Source organism: Rhinolophus sinicus, chromosome 1, assembly GCF_057876585.1.
Source record: "Rhinolophus sinicus isolate RSI-liver-muscle chromosome 1, RSI-T2T, whole genome shotgun sequence".
Taxonomy (NCBI): Eukaryota; Metazoa; Chordata; class Mammalia; order Chiroptera; family Rhinolophidae; genus Rhinolophus; species Rhinolophus sinicus.
Genome location: NC_142501.1, coordinates 29,832,387 through 29,853,171, shown reverse-complemented (window position 1 = coordinate 29,853,171; position 20,785 = coordinate 29,832,387). Strand labels below are relative to the sequence as shown.

Here is a 20,785-nt window from a genome sequence, read left to right as displayed (position 1 = left end):
CAGCCCCCTCCATTTACCATCCAGTTCTTTGAGGTAGAAGATTCCGTTTAGGCAGGATAGGACAACTTGGGTTAAGGGCTGGGAGTCTGTTGGAGATTCTGACTAAAGACCTATAGGCTGAAGGGAAGAAGGGTATTCCAGGGGTCTGATTCATGGCTGGTCATATGACATGGGGAAAGAATTCCTGGTAGAGCTAAGCGAGAGGAGTAGCCTCTTATAATGGTATCCCAGAAGCAATCAAAGAAATTGTATAGGTCTCTGAGAAGGTATCAATAATCAATGCAATTTGATTAATTGAATTTAAAATATGTTGACGTTTTATTTTCAGTTTCCATTGTGTATTTGTTTGTTTGTCTGCATTAGTCTGTGTAGTCATTTTATCTAACATCATAAGGACATGCAAGATTGCCTGCTCCACATTAAGACCATTCTTATCTTGGTGTTGGCATGGTGCTGAGTCCGGTCCTTATGGCTCACAGAAAGCAGTAAAACATTCTTTTCCTCAAAGAGCCCGTACAGATATGCCCCAGTTTATGCAATGAATGGGCTCCTGCAAATGTATGTGATGCATACCTTGTGACTTGTTTTATAAATTGAAGATGCATTAGAGGAGTTGACTATTTCAAAGAAACTTTGCAAGTATCTCATTTTTTAATGTCGTAAAGCCATTCTGATTCAAGATCATAACCTTTCTCTAATGTATTAGCTTATGAAGTTCCATTTTGTGCTTAAGAGGCTTAATTAAAACAAGATAAAACTATACTTAATAACATTCAATTGCCTGAGTTATTGTAGGAATGCCTAATGTATTACCAGAAAGTAGCTTAATGTCTCGAATAAAAGCCAAACTGTCCAAATCAAACTAATTGACAACTTAATTAGGAATAAAAGTCACTATTATCCATATTTTCCAACACGTTTTTGAAAGAAAACATTCACACAGTGAAAGGAATCAGAATCTGTTTTTATATATTCCCTAGAGTTATAAACATTTGTATCAAAATATTTACAATTATAGTATATGAAATATCAATCTATTAAAGAAGAAGCCAAATACAGTACTAGAACACCACCAATGTAATGCAAATTACATGAGACATAAATGGCAGAGAAACAAAGTAAAAGACAAGGGAATACATGGTTCATTCCAGTCATAGTTTGACTTTTTAACATAATGCGAGTATCTCTTTTGGATATATCTGATATGTAAGTATGTTTCTGCACATAAGACAGCCTTCTATAATCATGTGATAATTAAGTCGTAATTAAAAAGTTTATCATCCCACAGTTTTTGCCTGCCAACCTCTCTACCCCAGCCCAGAGAATTTGGTGACCTACCCTCAACATTTCCTTAACATAGAGAAATATGCTTGGTAATAGTCCTTTTACATAAATACCAGCAATCATGGCATAACAACTCCCCCAAAAAGGAAAAGTTATATAAGAAACGGGATGAGGAGAGAGCACGGAGAAGTAAAGTAGGCAAGATGTCTCAGATTCTCCCTAGGATTAATCTTTTCAGTGATAAAGGAAATGTCTTCCCACAGTTAACCCTTTAGGCAGAATCTGAGATGGCTTAAAATAGCTGCTCCAGGCTAGAGAAATGCCTGCTTAACCAGGAATAACATACTACTTCTAAGTCCTATATAGAAATGCTCTTGTGGCAACAGACAGATCAATTATTATCTGACTAGGTACCACAAGAGTTTGTTTTTTTCTTTTTCCTGAAAGAAAATATCTGCCCTTCACCTATATTTTTATTTATCTCATGGAAACTTTCTTATTTTCCTGGGGGCACAGGCACTCTGTTCTTATGACTATAATCTAGTATGTGTAATACTTTACAATTACATAGCACCTTTCACCCAAGGATCTGTTGTTTGATTTTGGTTTGTGTTTCAATAAGCTTCTAGTATTGCCTTGCCTCACCTATGACGCAGGACAGGCAGGACCTCTGAAATGTGGCCATTCCAGCCAGTGTCAAAGCTAGAGTTGCCATAGAGCCTAGGAGCCCTGTCCCCAGTATGGATAATTAGATAAAACTTCCTCAAAAGTTTATCATTTAAAAGGAGAGTAACAGATTGTGTTACTAGGATCTGTGTCCATCTCTCTCCCGTTATATACTTAAAAGAAACATTGATTGCATGGGGCGGGGGGATCCTAAAAACATAACCCTAATACAGCATTGTTGCAAGACTACCCCTGATCCCATAATTTGTGTGGTGCTTTCACCACAGAATTGGTCGTTAGTGGCTTTACAGAAATTCCAGAAGAGCTGCCTTGTCGTTAAGCAAGAGGCCTAGCAAAGCCTGTAGCAAGTGGTCTCCATGAGGAATAGCTAGCTGTGTGAGGTCTGGCCTGGGTTCTGACCATCCCCCAGGTCTTCCACTATGAAAAGTTCTCTTTCTTGGTTTTCCTAACCCACCAACTTGGCTTTATGACTATATTTCTTCCTCCCATTTTGTCACAAATACCACTGAATTCCACAGAGCTAAATATCTATTCTAAAGAGGGATACTGGCTTGCTGACCAAAGCCCTCCTGTGGGCCCTCCAGACTGGAATACGATGTTTTGCTTTGGGTTGGGAGGGCGGGATGGCTTCCAGGCTGAGTATATTCAGTACGAAAACAATATCTGCTCTTGCCAGAACTTGTACCGCTATTTTCATTTGGAGCAGTAGATCTGAGGACCACAGTGCGAGACCCAGATTTCACCTCCGGAAGTGGAGCTAGTGGTGTGGCAGCAGATGAGGCCCCAGGAAGTGTGTGTAACTGAGAACAGCTGGAGGCCAAGTCTGGTGGCTGGAGGGAGGCTCTCTGGCACCATATCAAGAGAACATCAGCGTTCTAGCCAACTACTTTCTCCCAAGCACAGGGACTTGACAGTAGAGAACCCCCTCAGGAGTGATTTGGGTTTCAGCCTCTCCCACCCTATGTCTCCCTCCCCCGCCCCCCTCCCTTTTGGTGTTTCCTGTAGAGCAACTTCCACTTCCCTCCCAGATTCAACACCTTGCTCCTCCCCTCCCCCCATTTCCCCATAAACTTGTTCGGCCTTATTTCTTTCTCAGGACCAGGTAGAGAATGCCAATGATGAAGCTGAAGCAGAAGCAGATCCAGGTCAGGATGAAGGAATAGCCGTGGTGACTGTTAGCGTAGACCTGCTGACCTCCTGCATAATGATGAGTGTAGATGGACGCACCAACCAGAATGCACAGCCCTGCAGGGAAAAAAGAAAAATGTTTAGGGTTTTTGTTGTTGTTGCTCAGTTTTTGTTTACATTAAAACCAAGATTTCATAACTTTTAAAAGATCCTATTTCCCTCCTCTACAATGAGAAAAGGAAATCTGGCTGTTTGGCCCCAAATAGTATAATGGTTCTGTTGCTTTGCCCTGAACCACTCTTGATGATAAGTGACAGGTGTTTGGGCTCTCACATCTGCATTGGCCTGCGTGGCTGCAAGTGTGAAATAAAACCCAGAACCTCATGTCCACCACCCAGCTTTCCCGTCTGGACCCCAGCACGTGTAGTCAGGCTTCCCCGGGATGCCAAAGAACACGGCATCCCACCAAACTGTGTGTACTTCGGAAGAATGACAGGAGAATGTGAATGGCGACAATTGCTAGCTTTGTAGCAGTGGTTTCCTCTTTCCCAGGACTCCCACCTGCCCGCCCTCTTCAAGCGTCTTATACACAAATGCTTATTAAGTTGGTGCAAAAGTATTTGAGATTTTTGCAATTTTTTTTAAAACCGCAATTACTTTTGCACCAACATAATAAATGGGCGTGCCCCAGGCTCTCCAGAGCAGTAGATTTAAACAATGAAGCAGATAAGCATTCTTATTCTAAGCATCGATCAGGCGGTCCTAAAAGGAGAACAAGTAACCAGAGGAGAGAATTGTACAAGGCTGTTTCCCTGAGCCGTGGGCTCATCTGCTCAAGTTGCCAGGAATACCGATGGGAAGAACGATGCGTAAACTGGATTCTGCGCCTGAGATACTCACAGCACACCAGCATCGTGGCCCCCGAGAGGAAGAAGCGGTTGCCCTTCTCCATGGTGAAGAGCTGGAACACGAAGACCATGAGAGAGATGACAGAGAAGATGATGGAGAGGATCATGAAGGCCTGCACTGCCTTGAGCGCATCTGTGGACACAGGGTAAGGAGAGTGGGGTGTCAGGCTGACCAGTCCCCGACAGGCTGGACATTTCCCCAGTCACATGAATGGTCAGCACTGAATGCAATAGCTTTATAGATACCTTCATGGATGTATGGCAGGTCTCCATCGCAGTTAAAGTTGGTACAGTTTTTCCACAGACCGACTGATGCTTTTCCTACATCGGAAACCACCCAGACCTGAAACCAGGAGGAAACAAAAAAATGTTTTAAAACGGACCCTCTGCTTTAAAAGAAAAAGAAATACCAGATTAGCTTGTGTCAGGACCAAATCTTAATCAAGACACCGTATATAGCCACAAATATGGCTAAGCAATCCATCTCTTGGTGGAAATAAGATTCAACTAAAATCGAAGTCACAAAAGTCCCAAAAGAAAAGAGAGAGAAGAATGTGTTGCCAAGGGAAAATCACCTAGCCTCTCTGGGCTTTACATTCCTCATCACTTAAAAACTAAAAACAAAAAAAAAGGAATTCAACTACAGTAGTTTAAAATTCTAAGGTCCTAAGAAATGGAAACCCTGGATGAGGAAATTGGTTTTAAGTATGCACAATTCATATACTCAATCAAGACTGTTTCATGTGAGGGCCTGGCTAAGAAGAAGAAAAAAAAAGTTAAGGCAATATATTCAACTCAAGACAATTGAGAAACCCAAGGATAATTAAGAAAATACCAGTGAGCCTGTCTGGGTGATTAATAAGCCACGCTCATCTAAATAGACTGATCGAACTTTGTCACAACATGTAAAGTAATTTCATAGTAAAATAGCACAGCAATATCCACTGATATCGTGTGAAGTCGTTTCCCAGACGTGTTATCCTAAGAGACCAGGGATTGGCGTACAGAACGTCTGAATTACAGTCTGCAGGAGGCTGCATGGGCAAGTGTTCTGTCTAATCAGCCATACTTAATTTAGCCTTGCTTATAATCACACCTACCAATGTTGGCAAAACTCTTCTATCTGAACTGTAAAACCCACTTATCCTTTAATTGTAACAGGAACCTAAACAGATTCTAGAACCATCATTTGCCTGTCTAGCGATTGTTGGCCTTGATTTTTGTGTCAAAAGAGCTGTCTTACTTTTTCTGAGAAAAGCACAAAAGCAAATTGGAAGCTACAAACTACCACTAGAGGGCAGAGTAGCCCAAGGTTCAGAGAAAGACTTGCTTCCTCTATATTTTTATGTTGCTTTATTTGAGTGAGTGAATTCAGTGGAAGCAGGTTAATCTTGTAAAATTCCACTTTCACATGCTACTCTCCTCTCAGAACTTGAATCCCTCCATCTGGCAACCAAAGCTTCTCATCATCTCACTCCCATCGCTCCTTCTAATCAAGGTTCCTAGAAGCAAGGGAAGTTCTGCTCCTGCCACCTGGGTGTCCTCATTATGCCCTGAACAAAGCCTGTCCCTCCCACTTGGGCCCCCTGGCTAGTACTCCTGTCTGGAATGTATCCCTATGCTCTGGCAACTATTTATCTTACGCCAGGAAAAAGCCCACCCATCTACCAGTCCTCCAAAGTCCACCTCAACTAGAAGACTCATGTAGAGACCGAAGAAGACTTGTGTTCTCCAGCTTCTAGACGCCTACAGCCTGGTGGGCTCACTTATATCCGTGGATACTGGCTTTTAGCCTCCTGTTATGTAGTTGTTTGAAGTGTGAGTGTGTTTATCTTTTTCGACAACTAAGCTGAAAATTCACAGAGGGCAGTGATTGTGGCTTTTGTAGCACTTTATGTAAATATTTCAATAACTTTGAATGAATGAATGAACGAACGAACGAACAAAACAACATTACTCACGTTGGCAATGGTGGAAACAAATAACATAATGACAGTGGCGATGTGGACCACAAAGATGCCAGCCAGTAACACCAACATCTTGGCTTTTTAATGACTTGCAAGTGTAGAGAGTCCTGAGAAGAAAAAAACACATGGGGAAAAAAAGGTTACTGACAGATTCAATAAAATAATTCATCTTTCCCACACATGGGGACTAGCTGCTAAAATCAGGAGGAGCTGCAATAAAAACCATCACAATTTCATCGTCAATACCTGAAAACACTTAGTTAGCCTGGTTCCCTAAGTGCCTATTTGTCTATTTACATATACCTAAATATAAACACAGTTCTGCATCTCATGTATTTATATACCCATCTCTCCAATACAGCCTGTTTCAAAAAAGGAACATTTTGTAACTGTTAAATTTTGTTTCATTTGTATTTCAGAGGCCAAAAGTAGGACTTGGATTTTTTAAAGGGCCTTTGACAACTATTATTTCCAGTACAACAATGTCATATAAATTTCCATTTTCCACTAGGGAAGGGTCCCTGACTCTGTCAAACTAAACTGCTTGCCCAGTTTTAATAGAAATGGATGCCTTACACAGAATAGCAGCTATTACTCAATGCCCATAACCTGAATAGGCTACTAATTTGAACCTGGGTGAGATATTAGATGTGAAAGCCACAACTTCTATTAATATAATGCTCTTTGGTATTCGATAATTATAATAACCTAATTACAGTTTAATGGTCTGATCACCTACTAATTGACTATTTCAGACTTGTATCACTGCACCTGAGCCTTTGGGCTGTGTGCACCACATGGTAGGGGCTCTGCTATTGGTCTGGGGCATAGTGTTATATTTCCTACGACTCAATATGACAGTGCTGGGGGCTTTAGAAGTAGGCAGCGTGAGACACCACCAAATAGGCCTTCTACCTGTGCATGACATTTAAACAAATTCCAATCCTTCAGGAGTCAATACAGAAGACAGGCAAATGCATAAATCACATCGTGGGAGAATTAGGAACTAATATAGAATGTGCATGGATAAACAAAAGCGTTCAGCCATAATCTCAGAAGTGCAGAAAAAGAGAGCCCATTGATCATAAACCCCAGAAAATAAAGGAAGTGTGAAGGATGCATATGGGAGGTTATTCTGATTTATGTCCGCAGCAGGAGTGCTTTTTCTCACGCCCAAGACAGTTAGCTGCCGTGCAGTCTGCCTCCCTGGGACTTCAGAGCAAAGGACTTCAGCTTTCACACACCCTAGGCAGGGTGGATGTGTGGGCGGTCCCACCGAGGGAGGAGACAGATGTGCACATCCTGCAATTGTCCCACTTCTCTCACTCTCCCCACTTAATTTACTCGAAGCTTTGAGTGCTTGAGACACTTTCCTATTATATGGAGTATTTATTGGAGAGCACTAGTACTATCATTCCAACACTTCAGGTGCCTTTTATCTCCACGCAGGAAACACTAAAATGCCTTGCTCTTTCTTTACAGGCCAGGAATGAGAGGCAGATACTGGCTCCCACTGTCCACCCAGACCCGCTAACCTCAAGCCCTGCCCTCCATCCCAGTCCAAGCACTTCCCTTTAAACCAGGCTATTCTGAGAAATTTGCCCAATTTAACTATGAGTGACAAAAATGATGACGTTTATCCTGCCGCCTCAGGGGAGAACTTGGAGCGTTCATGTCCGCTGTTCATACTCTCCCCACACAATCAAATTCATTTTTGCTTTTCTCAGGTTCTTGCACACCTCCGCAATTTTCTGCTTGATTGTAACGCACCGTGAAAAGAGGTTTGGGAATTAGAGGTTGAGTTAGAATCATATCAAGTTATTCGACCTTTCGGTCTCAGTTTCCTCCTATATGAAGTGATGAGTTCAATGCCAGTTGTACAGGGAACCATGAGGGTTAAATTGGATCGTACATGTAAAACTCCTAGCACAGTGCCTGGCACATGGCAGGTACTAAAGGAGTTGCTTTGATTGTGGTTATTAGTATTAACTATTATTAGACAAAACTGAGTAGCTGTTGCGAACCCAACCGTGTCAGTTAGTCACCAGGCTGTCCCATTTTAAGTGCAAGTAATAGGATATCTGCCATCTAGGTCACAAGGCCGTGTGTATAAAATCAGTTTGGACAGCTTAGAAATTGCCATTATGCCTAATCCTTGCTGCTTGAGTGGGGAAACCACTAAGAGCACACCCTCAGGAATGAGGAGGAGAAAGTTGATTCTTCTCAGCGGTATCCTGACCATCCTCCCAACACCCTCAGGAGTCACACCATCACTCAACCCTGATCTCACCACTCATGGGGAAAAAAATAGGCTGACCGCAAGGAATGAAAATATTATATAATAAGTTTTATGTTTAATCCTCCTGGGGCTCTATAAGTGACTTTCTGTTCCTTTTGTTTCTAATTTAAAACATCCTCCTTCTAATAGAGGGAAGTGGTTGAGGGGCCCAGATCAGAATATAATACGCCAACGGAGGCTTCTGAAATGAGGCTGAGGAAAATGTTGTGTTCCCTCCCATTACAGGTTGCTGGGGATTCCACAGCGTTCTGTGTCTCCTTGGTCAGCCTGATTCCTTTGTGCACCTGCTCACACTCTCCATTTTGACTTGACACGACTGCATGGCGAGTACCCTCCTCCCACTGCACCCCCACCTTGGCCCATCCACCACTCCCCTAGGGCGCCAGTTCCTTCCTGGCCGGTGGATCTCACTTCTGATCTAAACCACAGCCCCACCTGACCACTGTCCCCTGCCCAGTGCAGGCAGGAGGAGTGGGTGGGTGGAGCAAGCCAAGAAGGACCTCTTTCATCTTAGATTTCTGTGATTGTGCTACCTCCACTCACCAAGGAAAGGAACACAATGTCTTGTATGAGCGAGTGTTCGTCATGTACAGAACACCAATTCTCTCTGCTTTGGGCTGCTGTGTCCAGCCAGAAGTAGGGGCTGTTCAGCTGGAGCTATCACATGATACCTATACCTTCTTTATCTTTTCACTGCCCCATGTTTGTCAGGTTTTATAGTGTCATCCATTGTCAGCTTAGAGGAGTCTCCATTACTTTCAGTGGCCCTCCCCCAACACATTTGGAAAAAGAATGAACTATATTCTTAAATTTCTGGCCTATATTGTCCCAGGTTACCCAATCCCAATACTAGCGACCGCTTCCCCACCCCACCCCCAGCAGAGAAACCCTCAGCCTGAGAAATGGGGGTGGAAGAATCCTTGTGACCTTTAGGGACAACCGTGAGTGGCACCTGATGGGTGAATTTCTGGGGATCTATCAAGGACCACAGCAGAATGGGTTTAACTACAGAAGATCCCTTGCTCTTGAGACTTCCACCCACCAATCACTTTCAGTGTACCTTGGTATATCGCTTCATAAAAGAGCACTGAAAAGACACCATTTCTGAGCATTCATATCATTGGAAGTATTGCTTGCTGAGACTCTCTTTCCTGGCAGTATGTTTCACTAAAACAAGAATTGACTTCTCCCTCATACCCCTCTAAAATGCTACCGGTGGCACTTTCCAATGGAAAGCATACCCCTAGTCACAGCTGGGCAGCTCAAACCAGGAAGTAGAGAATAACAGTCCTGCAGTTCTGACTACTTGGGTGCAATGCCTGCCTCTCTCAGAGCATTTGCTGCACTGAGCAATCCCGAAGTGTGTCAGCTGGTTATTGGGAACTCCCATGCAATAGCATTGTTTGTGGTGCTTAGATTCTCAAACCCAGGTCACCAGAGCGAGTCAACTCGGTGTCCTTACAGGATAGGACATCCACTGACAGTACTATGTGGGGTGCCGGGAACACATTTCTCCACTCACCACTGTAAGCAGAGTAGGTTCTCCCCCTTTACCCTCATCAATCCAATGTGCCTGGGGCAGGGGTGGTCAGGACTCCATGGGACTGGGTAGGAAACTGAGAAAAGTATGGGGGGCATGAAGGTGGATTCTAAAGAGTAGTAACTATTTAAAGAAATGGATGTAAGAGACTTGCATAGGTTCTCTGTTACCCCTTCTCTATTCTTCTTTCTCCCTTAAGGCAGAGGACTGCCCATTCCCTTTCCACCACCGCCATTTTTTGTTTCTGACCAAGCTTCTCCTCTCCTTCTCACAATGCCCAGACCACATTAGAGCAGTGGTCTCTTTATGCTCCTGTCCCTGATGCAAGCGTCACAACCACTGACAATTCTAGATTTGGATTAAGTACTTTTTTTAATAGAAAATTTATTATAGTTAGTAGATATGACCCAAAGATATTCAATTGCTGGTGATTGGAGCTATAAATGACTACCTCATGTGGGAGAGGGAGGTAGCTGCCTTCTCTAATTGTCTCCATCCACTTAAATTTTTATTAATCTCTTGCCTCCCTTTTATAGCCCCACTGCCCAAAAAATGAAATAAGCAAAAGAATGTAGCTCTGAGACTGGCTTGCATTGCCTCTTAGCCTTTGTCCAGGTAGCCCAACACTTTTAAGTTCCCTGACCATGAAAAATTAATCAGGCCCCTGTGGACATCTTTCCTTTTCTAAGGAGCAACTAATATTGCAGAGACTTTAAGAATAATTGACTTCTAAAGGAAGTAAGTTTAGATGTTGAGTTTAGATGTTGGTAATTTGGCTCCATGGTTGCTAAGAGAGTTTAGATGTTGTAAGAGAGTTTAGATGTTGGTAATTTGGCTCCACGGTTGCTAAGTTAGGGGTCAGATAGCTTCTTCCTGCCATATTGTCTGTGGGTTTATTGAGCTGCCACAGGAGTGTGGGGGAAGCAGTTCTCTAAGAGTGATCTAAGGCACAATAATTGGGAACAATACAACAAAATAGAGCAACTAAAAACCTACTTCTCCAGCAAAGGAAGTGGTGGAAATCCTGGGCTTGAGTCACTGAAGAATTAGCCTGAGCCTGGGGTTATAACATAATCAGAAACAGAGGACTGGGGCTGTATGAGCAGCAGAGTAGTCCTGAAGAGCTCAAATGTCCATGATTCATTTGAAAGTGGGTGAAATTCTCCCGACAAAGGCAAAGTGGAGATGTCCTTTACCAGATGGCGCAAGAGAGCCTTCTGGGAAGCTTGTGGATCTGGCTGGCTAGAGAAGGCAGTTTGGTCATTTCCCTTGCAGCCTAAGTTAGCCCAGGCTTTTCTGGGGAGAAGAGAGCAATCACAGCCAGATGCCAAGTTCCCTATTTCTCCTTCCTCTCATCCCATTTTGATTGCTCAAAACATCCCAGTCAGGCCATGAGTTCCTTCTTTATTTATTGTGCATCCATTCTTACTTTCCATTGTCCGTGTCCAGTTCAAGTCTTAGCTTGGACCACAGCATCAGCCTCTCCCATGATCCTCTCTCTGAACTCCCCCTGTAATTATCTCCTCCATACTGCCAGTGGGTTACCTGACCACGTCACTCCTCTGCTCAAAAATCCTCCAAACACCCCACTCCCAGGAAGAGAGACTCCACACACCGCAGGTACGTTGGCCCTGACAACCCTAGGAATTTGGGGATCCTAGGAATTTGGTTTCAAAAAGGAAAAAAAAGCCTTGATTCTGTGTCCTTCCTCCAGTCACTACCTATCAAATTCTTTTCAAGAAGCTCAAATCCCACCTCCTTTAGGAAGCCTTCCCAGGTACAGAGGTCAGAAGCAGTCATTTCCTGGGTTATGCCATAGCCCTTACACAACCCTTTATTAAAAGCACTAGTGGCAGCCTGCCTGTTAACAGTTATTTATGGAAATGTATGGCTCCCTTACCTCAAAGATTCTAAGTTCCTGAAAGGAGAGTCTTATCTATGATAGGTACCAAATAAATATCTGTTCAGTGAGCAAATCAATGGATTAAGGAAAGCAATATTTTCTTCCTTAATCTATTTATTTGCTCCTTAATAATGGAGCCAAATTACGAACATAACCAATGTTAAAGTGGCTGAAGTGTTCATAATAAACAACAGAATATTCTAGAAGGAAAATGTTTTCTTGTTTTTTTACATACATGAACTTTAGCCCTTTATTATCTTTAGATTATTATTTATATATTTTAACTATGTACTTATCTTGTTACATGCAAACTCTTTGTTATATGTTTCCATAAAAATACCTATATAAACATGTGAATATTTCTTGAGTACCTTTGACGTTTGAATATACAAGGGGATATATGTGTTTGTTGCCTTTTTTCCAGAGGAAATAAGTAAAAGCAAAGATAATATTTTAAATTTCTAAACACTAATTTCTCCACAGATTAAACTTTTCTATCTCTTTAAGTTATAGAATCTCTGGGCTGAAGAAGGGCTTTAAAGTTCCTCCTCATTATATGAAACTCATCGACAAATCTACACCAAGGAACTATCTAAATCATGTTTAAACTCCTCTGGTCCTGGGGAGTTCAGTACCTACCAAGACACCGGCCCCAATTAGTAAGGTGTTTCTGACAATGCATCATAGTTTGCTCTGGACGACAGCTACCCCGAACTTAGTCCTGTGCTTTGTCTCATGCTTCCTCTTCAACCCTTTCCTAACATGGTTACCTCTGCAGCAGAACTTCCAGGTTATCAGAGAATGGCCAGAGGACATCCCCTTAGATTCCAAAATCTCAATCATATTAGAACACAGTCCTGAGATTACTCAACTGCTAGACACAACTCTGTCTTTTCATTGATTGATGTTTTTCTGACAGTGACATCCCACTCTCATGCTGGATAACTGCAAACTTTGAAGAAAGCTCTCTCACACCATCTGACCACAAACATGCTGCTTCCTCAGAGCAGGAGGAAAGATGAAAGGCCAAACTGCTCCTGGTCCTATGATCTCCATGAGTCAGCTTGTGTCTCCATGCCATCTTCCCCAGCATGAAACCCAAAACTTCTGCTGCCACTTCTTCCTAAGGACCCTGTGTAGGGTGGTAGTGCCTATACATCAAAATCATTCTACTTTGGTTGGTTTTTTTGTGTGTGTGTGTGTGTGTGTTTTTTTTTTTTTTTTAATGTATGTGTTTCCCATTGAGGATCATTTGGGTTGGCAAAGCGGATGCCCATTTAACACAAAAGCAGAAAAGGAAATACTCTCTTTGGGGAGCAGTCGTAGAGGATGTCTCCGGAGGAGGAAAAGGCTGGGATTAAAGGCAGGCCAAGTAAAGGAGACCTTGCATGAGCTTTTCTGGCCATTGTTATTGTTGTTTTATATCAAATGTACTTTCCATTCTAATATTGTTTGTATGTAGGGGTGAGAAGGGGACATCCATTTCTCGGTGGGAAATGTGGAGAAAAAGGATCCTTAAGAACCATTTCCTCCTGCCTCAGGAGATCTGATGTTTGGTGTGGGAGGAAAGAACTCCAGGTTGCACCTCGCTATATACACATACCACGCCTGATGTTTTTAAGTGCAGGGACATTTTTATGACCTGGAGACACATCAGCCATCAAGCAGCAAAAGTAACAGGGATCTACATGCTCCAAGGAAAACAACTATGTTTTCATGGTCCTGGGGGGAAAGGGACTGTGTCTCCCAAATGTTGGCTATCATAAATGGAGGTTATTATAGAAAGGGCAGTGTTTATTTGGCACTAGTATAGACTAGCATAGATTCTCGCATAGTCAGGGAGGAGGAACCAGGGGTGGGGTGGGGGTGAGGGGCAAGCATATTATTTAAAAAAAAAAAACAGAGGACCTATGAGAAAACCAGATCCCCATAAAAATTCAGCCTCTGGCTAACTCCTGACACTTTGAGAAAATCACATACTGGCTCTGGCCAGTGGCTCCTGAAGAGACAGAGTCCATAACAGTACAGAGTGTGAGTTCATGGTTCGAATCCTGAATCCACCACTTCTTCTTTATTCTAATTTCAGTTTTACTGAGATCTAATCAACATATAAAATTGTAGGATATTTAAAGCATACATCGTGATGATTTGTTGACTCCACCACTTCTTAACTGTGACCTATAAACCTCATAGGGTTAATGTGAGGATTAAAGGATTCATGCCTGACGCAGAACAAAGGCTATATGGTTGTTGGTTATTCTTTTTGTTCCTTTAGGTAAAATGAGAGTCTTGGGCAAGCAAAATGGACTTTAAGCTTCTCTGGCAGAATCTGAGGACCAATAACTGTGATAAAGGCAAACAGCATAAATCTTGTTTTTGTAAATGCTCCCAAGGAGAATAACCTGTCTCTCTTATTTCTCTTTGTACACAGTCAGGTACGGGAAGGGGGTGGGTCTGCAATGGCTGAGGCCAGGCCTGAGCTCCGATGCCGGATCCAGCTCACACCCCCAGACTGCAGCTGGTCAAGCCATTGGGCGAGGTCTCCTGGGCGAGGACGGAAGCTCCAATGTCTTCTGCCTCTGACAAAAGACTGCTCTGGCAGCCAGAAGTCTTCAAGGGAGAGGTTGCCAAGATAATAACTAGGGTTTGAGAAGAAAATCAAGGTGTGGCCTGGCCCCAGCGGCGCTTGGGCGGGTCCAACAGTAGATGGCGGCAACATGCTTCAACCAGTAAAGCTGCAGCCTTGAGGGGTGGCATGAGCTGGGAGGGACACGGCCATGCAGCAGAGGTGCCCAAAGAGCCTGGGGTGGGCTGCCAGCTTTGTTTCTCTGAGGACAATTTGTTGGTTAGAAGTTCAGAGTCATTTAGGTTATTCAGTCCAATCCCGTGACAAAGGAGGAAATGCACGTCCCCAGAGCAAAAGCAGAATCAGAACTGAAGCCCACTATCTCCTGTCATCCAGGCCAGGCCTCTTCCACCAGTGTGATCTTCAACCTCCTATACTTGTCTTAGGGTTCAGCAGAAGTTCTAGAACTACCTTCACTCTATTCTTCCTGCCACCTCCTGATTCATCAGAGGGTCAACACAGTCCCTCCGAACAGTGCCATTGGCAAAAACAAAGGGTCTATCAAGGACTGCTGTTTCTTTCTGCCTGGCTACCAAACCTATCCCCACACCACAAACCCCGAGACAAGACTCAAACATTCCATCCTGACCCCCACCCACAGCACAAGAGTCCCCTCCCCACTGACGCACAAAGCAAAGGGAAGCTCCAGGCCTCAGCTTCAGAACACTTTCTCTGAGCTAAGGATGTACACATCCGCTTGCCCAGCTCTTTGTTTCAGGATAGTAAGCCTCTCTCCAATTCCCCTGTAGCTCCAGCCCCCTAAAGATGGGCCTTTGATTATTTTAAAAAAACAAGTCCAAGTATCAAGGACCTCACTTTGCTTTCAGCTCTGATCTGGAGCCTTCTGAAAAGAGGGAAATCACTGCCCTGTTGGCACAAATTTTTGATGGAAACACAAATGATACCAAGAATGTATTGACCAACATTTGTGCCTGAGCAACAAAAGATTCTTCAGAGCAAAAGAACAAAATATTTCACCCTGAGGACCATCCTGAAACATTGAGGGAAGGTAATCCCCACACAAGAGGGGAGAATGTTAGGAGTAGAAACACCCTCACATTTCTCTGCCTTTCTCTTTCACCTCCTCCCTGTCTTGCTCTTTCCGCTTGGCTCTTTCTCCCTCTTCTGGGTCTTTCCATTTGCAACCTCTTCTCTGTCCTAACACACAGACCTAAAGAAACATGGACAGGAGCAGTCCCACTTGCTCATTCCCCCACCCTTTCCTCCTTGCACCTTCCCTTTCCTCCTCTCAGCTTGTCCCTGATTGGCTCTCACCCACACCTTTACAGCCACACCCTCACACTGCAGGGTCTCCCTCTCTGAGAAGAGGGTGGCGCTCCTTTCCCAGGACATGCTCAGTTTCTCCCTGAGCCTGGATGGGTTCCTGGTGAATCCCTTGCTGTTGTCAGGCTTAGAAAGCCTGCCCCTCCTCATCTGAGCTGGTGTCCTTTATGTTTCATTCATCAAACCTCTTCCTTTTCTTCCCAGAGCTGAGTGAATGCTCACTGCTATCTGATGATAAAGCCCGTGAACACCATACCTAAGGACTCTGAATGGATGAAGCAGAGGCAGCTGCCTAGGTCCTCGATCCTCTGCAAAATACCTGTTCCAAAAGCAAAAAGTTGGATCATTTCACTTTTCTACCAATTTTTATGGGCTAAACCAGCTGTTAGCATGAGCCAAAAGATTTCTCAAAATAGGAATGATAGCATCTTAGAACAATTGAGTTTCAGAGCCACAGGGGGCCTTGGAGAGCACCAAGTTGAGTAGACAAATGACAACCATGGTCTGACGGTGGAGTCGGGACAAGACCACCACCCCTTGGTCTTTCTATTTGGCTACCTTGCATCTACCCTAGGATTCAACCAGTTTCAACAAACGCCTTAAGGTTCTCAATTTTAATTACCCCATTTGAAGAGAGAATTCATGAAACAGGCTCAGGAAATACAAAAACTGCCACATGCACATAAAGCTACCAGCACCAGGAGCAGAGGAGTCCATTTTAGTACCATTTCCACAACAGGAAAGGAGATGTTGACCTGAATATTTGTTTAAAAGAAAGAGAGAGAGACAGCAATCTCCACAAGGGTTTGTAGTTTTATCTTTATGCTCCATATCAGTGGATCTTCCCATTAAATTCCGAGAAATGACTTTACCCAGTCAAAGCACGAGGGACTGAAGTATTATAAAGAGTAGTCTTGAGACACACATGTTTGGAAGTAGGGTGTGGGGAAGTCAAGTAAACTCTTAATAGGAACCATATTTGGGCTCCCTTGATTACTGAATAGAAATCCCGAGTCATTTGGGCAGAACTGGGAAGAGTATTGGAAACAGGAAGTTCATGGTCAGAAAAATTCCAGTTCTGTTCTGGTTAAGGATGATGAGCTCACATCAAGGGATTCACATCCAGATTGCTGGCCAGCCTTTAGACTGAGGTTACTCTGGATTGGCAGCCTCTTCCTGTAGGTACCATGACAGGTAGTAAAAGTGTGGGCTGCATAACCCACGGAACAAGTTAAGGGACAACCCTCACAAAGCCAAGTTAGAAGCCTCTGTGTCTGGTATTGGGTTGATTTAACAATGATTTTGTGGGAAACAACTGGGTGTGCTCTTCTGAATATGTATATTTGAGAGTTCCAAATGTCTCTGAGCTTCTGTGTTAGGCAGCTATGTATATTCATGTTGTAAATTAAAGAAGGAAACACATCATGTATTTGGCAAATGAAATACCTCAGAATCAAATCATGTGGGTATGGTTGAACATGTGCATAGTTTCAATGCTTCAAAAATGTTCTTAGACAATAACAATAATAAATAATAATAATATAGATCCATCAAGTTCTACCCATTGAATATTCAATAGGGGTTAAATGTTTAGAGGGTAAGGAGCATTGGGTGGAGCAGCCACAACAAAAACGGAATAGATATTTTCGGAGTCACTTCACGACTGCAGAACTAGGAACAAAGAATGGAAGTTATAGAGAAAGCCATTTTGTTGGATTTAAGAGACTAATAATTAGAGCTATCCAGCTAAGGGGGATGAAGGGAACCAAAAATTGTCCACCCTGAAGCTGCTTTTTTGGGTATTGATTTTAAACTGTCTATTAAGAAACAAAAGACACAGAAAGAATTTTTGACCCTTCCCCCTTTCCTGCCCAAGGGATTCAGACAGAAAAACCTGCTTCAGAAAGAAGATCTCAGGATGTTCGCCTTAGCCAGAATAGCTTAATTTTCATTCATTATAGTAAATAGGGGGGCTTCATGCTGGGGCCTGTTAGCTAAACACCCACTGTGTTCCAGTTTCTGAGTTGCCTAACAAGAATGTTCCTGCCATGTATGTTCCCTCTTCTTCAACTACCTGTAAATTGCCCATTCTCACTTCTGAAATCTAATACCCCTTTCCCTCCCTTTTCCTTTGTCCAAAAATGTCATATATACCCAATATTGCCTTACTGTCTTTCAAATTTTTCATGCTTATGTGAATTCCCCAATGCATATGTATTAAACATTTTATTTTCTCCTGTTAATCTGTCTCTGTCAATTTGATTATTAGCCCAGCTAGAAGAACTTAAGAGGTGAGAGGAAAAGCATTAATTTTTTTTAGCCCCCACAGGGATGAGCATGGAGGTGTACTCTAAGGTACTGAGCCCCCCTGTTGGGAAATTTTAAGGAAATGTAAAATGGCCATCTGTCTGAGGTGGTGTCAAAATAAGATATCTGCATTTGGTAGGAGAATGGAAGAGTTGATCTTTAAGATCCCTCCTAAACTGAGAATTCGATGAACAAAATCAAGGATGGAACAGAACTAAATTTGCCTTGTGCCTTTTTTTATGGTCATTTTTCAGATGTGTTTTCCATCAGGCTCTGAGGAGTCTGTAGCAAAGCTGTTTGGCTTCTTTTATAAGCCTTCCAGGTCTCTGACTGCTCTCTCTCCATTGATCTCAGTGAGTCTGGCAAGAACCAAAACCCCCAGAGCCAGCCAGCGCAAGTCATGAGGGTCTACATCCCCAAGGTAGTCTTCATGGAGCCCATTCACTAGCCCCCGCCCCCGCCCCAAGTGGGGATGTCCCCCTGGGAACTGGATAGGCCCACGCTGGTCTCCAGAGGGAAGCAGAAGAGTTGAGAAAGCCACATTAAGTCTTTTCAATGGTCTGAGGAAGGATGTCTTTCCTTCCTCAGAGGTCTGCCTTGTACTCCTGGGAGGTAGCCAGCATCTGTTCTGGAATGTGATCTCTTCTGGGTTGGTCCTTGATGGCCCTCTGCCAACTCCCAGGACAGTTTAGTACCCTTAAACAATGTACAATCTGGGGGGTCCCCTGACCAGGACACCAGACCGGATGTTCTGCAGCCCTCCAGACAGCACTCCACCCCCGCTCCATTCTTCAGAGTCTGGGGTGGAATTTGATCCTTCTCTGAGGGTGGGATCCTCCACGGCAGAGGGAGAAAATATGACCCTCACATTTCAGTATTGTCAAAGACTTACAGCTGCAATCTAGAAAAGCTGCTACAGCTGAGACGCTCTCTCACTACTTCTTGAAGGAAAAGGGGAAAGCAGGAATCAGAACAGCATTTTAAAAATTACCCTCAATGTCCAGAAATAACATGCAGCCTATTTTTCTCATTTATAAAACCATAGTGTAATGCAAAACGCTGCACAAATAATATAATTCACGATGGTTTATGCCCCCGGAATTGTCAGTATTTTCTATTTGCTGACTGGTTAAACATTGCTTATTAGCTTTAACCTGTACTGAACTAAAAGATTTGTACTAGCTTCACAGAAGATCATTACTATCAGCTTAACAATAGCTTCTCTAATCCACATCCATGCAATCTGGAAATAAGAAACATTTTAAGCAAATACAGGAGTTCCTCGCATCTTGAAAAGTTGCTCTTACACTTACTTAATCATCCCCCTTGGGGCAGTTTTACTAAGAACATTGCCTGTACAATGCACACAGGCTGATTACATTTAAATCTTCTCTTCCAACAGACCGCATTTCTAAAGGAAAAGTCAAATTTCATCAGACAAGCTGAATCCTGTCATTTTTCCTTGTCTTGTTTATATGGGGGAGGGGGGTGGAATCCACTAGTATCTATGTTGAAATAGGCCACACCTCAACCAAAATGCTAACCTGAAAAAAAAAATTTTAAAAAGCAAACAGAAATCACCCTTCTTCTTCTTTCCAGATTCATTTCATGATTAGCACTAGTGTCTACACTTATACAACCATGATTCGGAAAAGAGTAAGGAGGCGAAAGTTCCAAAACAATCACTGCCTTCCATGCAGAAAAAATTCCGCATCCACCTAAAAAATTTTCTTTTCTCATTTCTGATATACCAACTTTTCACTCAAAAAACACAACTGTTTCTGGAGTGGAAGCATAAAACCATTTAACATTTTTGTTACAGGGACAAATAAAGTTCCCCTGCCCCACCTTTTCCCTTAAACTCAGTTTCTCTCCTGCCTCTCATATCCTGCACATCTGGCCAAGGACAGAAGGAGCTCTGAAATCCACATCAGGTTCCAGATTCCATCAAATGAACCCCTTTTGAATTTTATTTGAAATACAGATTGCTTCTTTCTCTCTCTCTCTCTCCCCCTTCCTCCCTCCCTCCCTCCCTCTTTCTCTGTTTCCTTTAAACACAGCCCACCCCCCTCCTCCCATCCTTCGGGGAGTAAAAACACTTAAAGTTAAACAGAAGTGAATGAACAAGCGAACGGGCAGTAGTAAAAGCAACAGCAAAAATAAACTAAGAAGCCAAAGGAAGACTAGCAAACAAGCAACAAACAGAGAATCAATTCAAGTCCTGAAGCAATTTGAATCAAAATGGAGAAATGGAAAACATCTGCCAAGTGCATGTGTTATTTCAAAGGTATGTAGTGTTTCCTCCATAAAGAATACCCCGTCCCGGTGTGTTCCAAAGTCCCTGGCTCCCTTCACATCTTCAGAGCAAGAACCCAGTTAAGGCAAGACATAATTACAGCCCAGTTCTGCTTCTTTCCCTGACCCTCATCCCCTCACCCCTGCCGTCAAAGTACACTTTCTGAACCTTATGAAAAAACTTGTCTCCGTATCCACTTCTAGCCAAAAGTTTCAAAGATTCAAGTCAAGGAATCATAGAAAAGAAAAAAAGCAAAAGCAAAACTTAGATGAGCTCAAAGGTAACAGAGCAATGGTAAAGAAAGAGAACATTCTCTGAGTTTCCTCGCAGTGTTGGGAGCTGTCCTACCTGAGGGTCCCAGCGACGGAGGTGCCTTGAGTGGCAGGAGCTGGCAGCTGCCTGGTCGGTTGGTCCGCTCCTCTGGAGGTTGTGGCCACAGTGAAGGGAGGGACCTGCCTCCCGAGGTTATAAGTTTCCTGCGCTGGTGTGCTGGGGTGTGTGATGGGCGGTTTCTTTTCACTGTGTTTTAAAGGAGTTTCTATGAATCAGTCTGGCT

The 20,785-nt window shown here is 43.2% G+C and overlaps 1 protein-coding gene across 1 annotated transcript; it reads right to left on the bottom strand.

The window, feature by feature from the left end:
• Positions 1–943: 943 nt before the first annotated feature.
• On the bottom strand, positions 944–20,748 carry EMP1 (epithelial membrane protein 1). Its single transcript, XM_019744810.3, has 5 exons — positions 20,578–20,748; positions 5,969–6,081; positions 4,254–4,350; positions 4,000–4,140; positions 944–3,216 (listed from the first exon to the last, which is right to left on the bottom strand). Exons 2-5 carry the CDS (start codon positions 6,044–6,046, stop codon positions 3,053–3,055), a joined length of 480 nt encoding a protein of 159 aa, XP_019600369.2. The 5' UTR covers positions 6,047–6,081; positions 20,578–20,748; the 3' UTR covers positions 944–3,052.
• Positions 20,749–20,785: the final 37 nt, after the last annotated feature.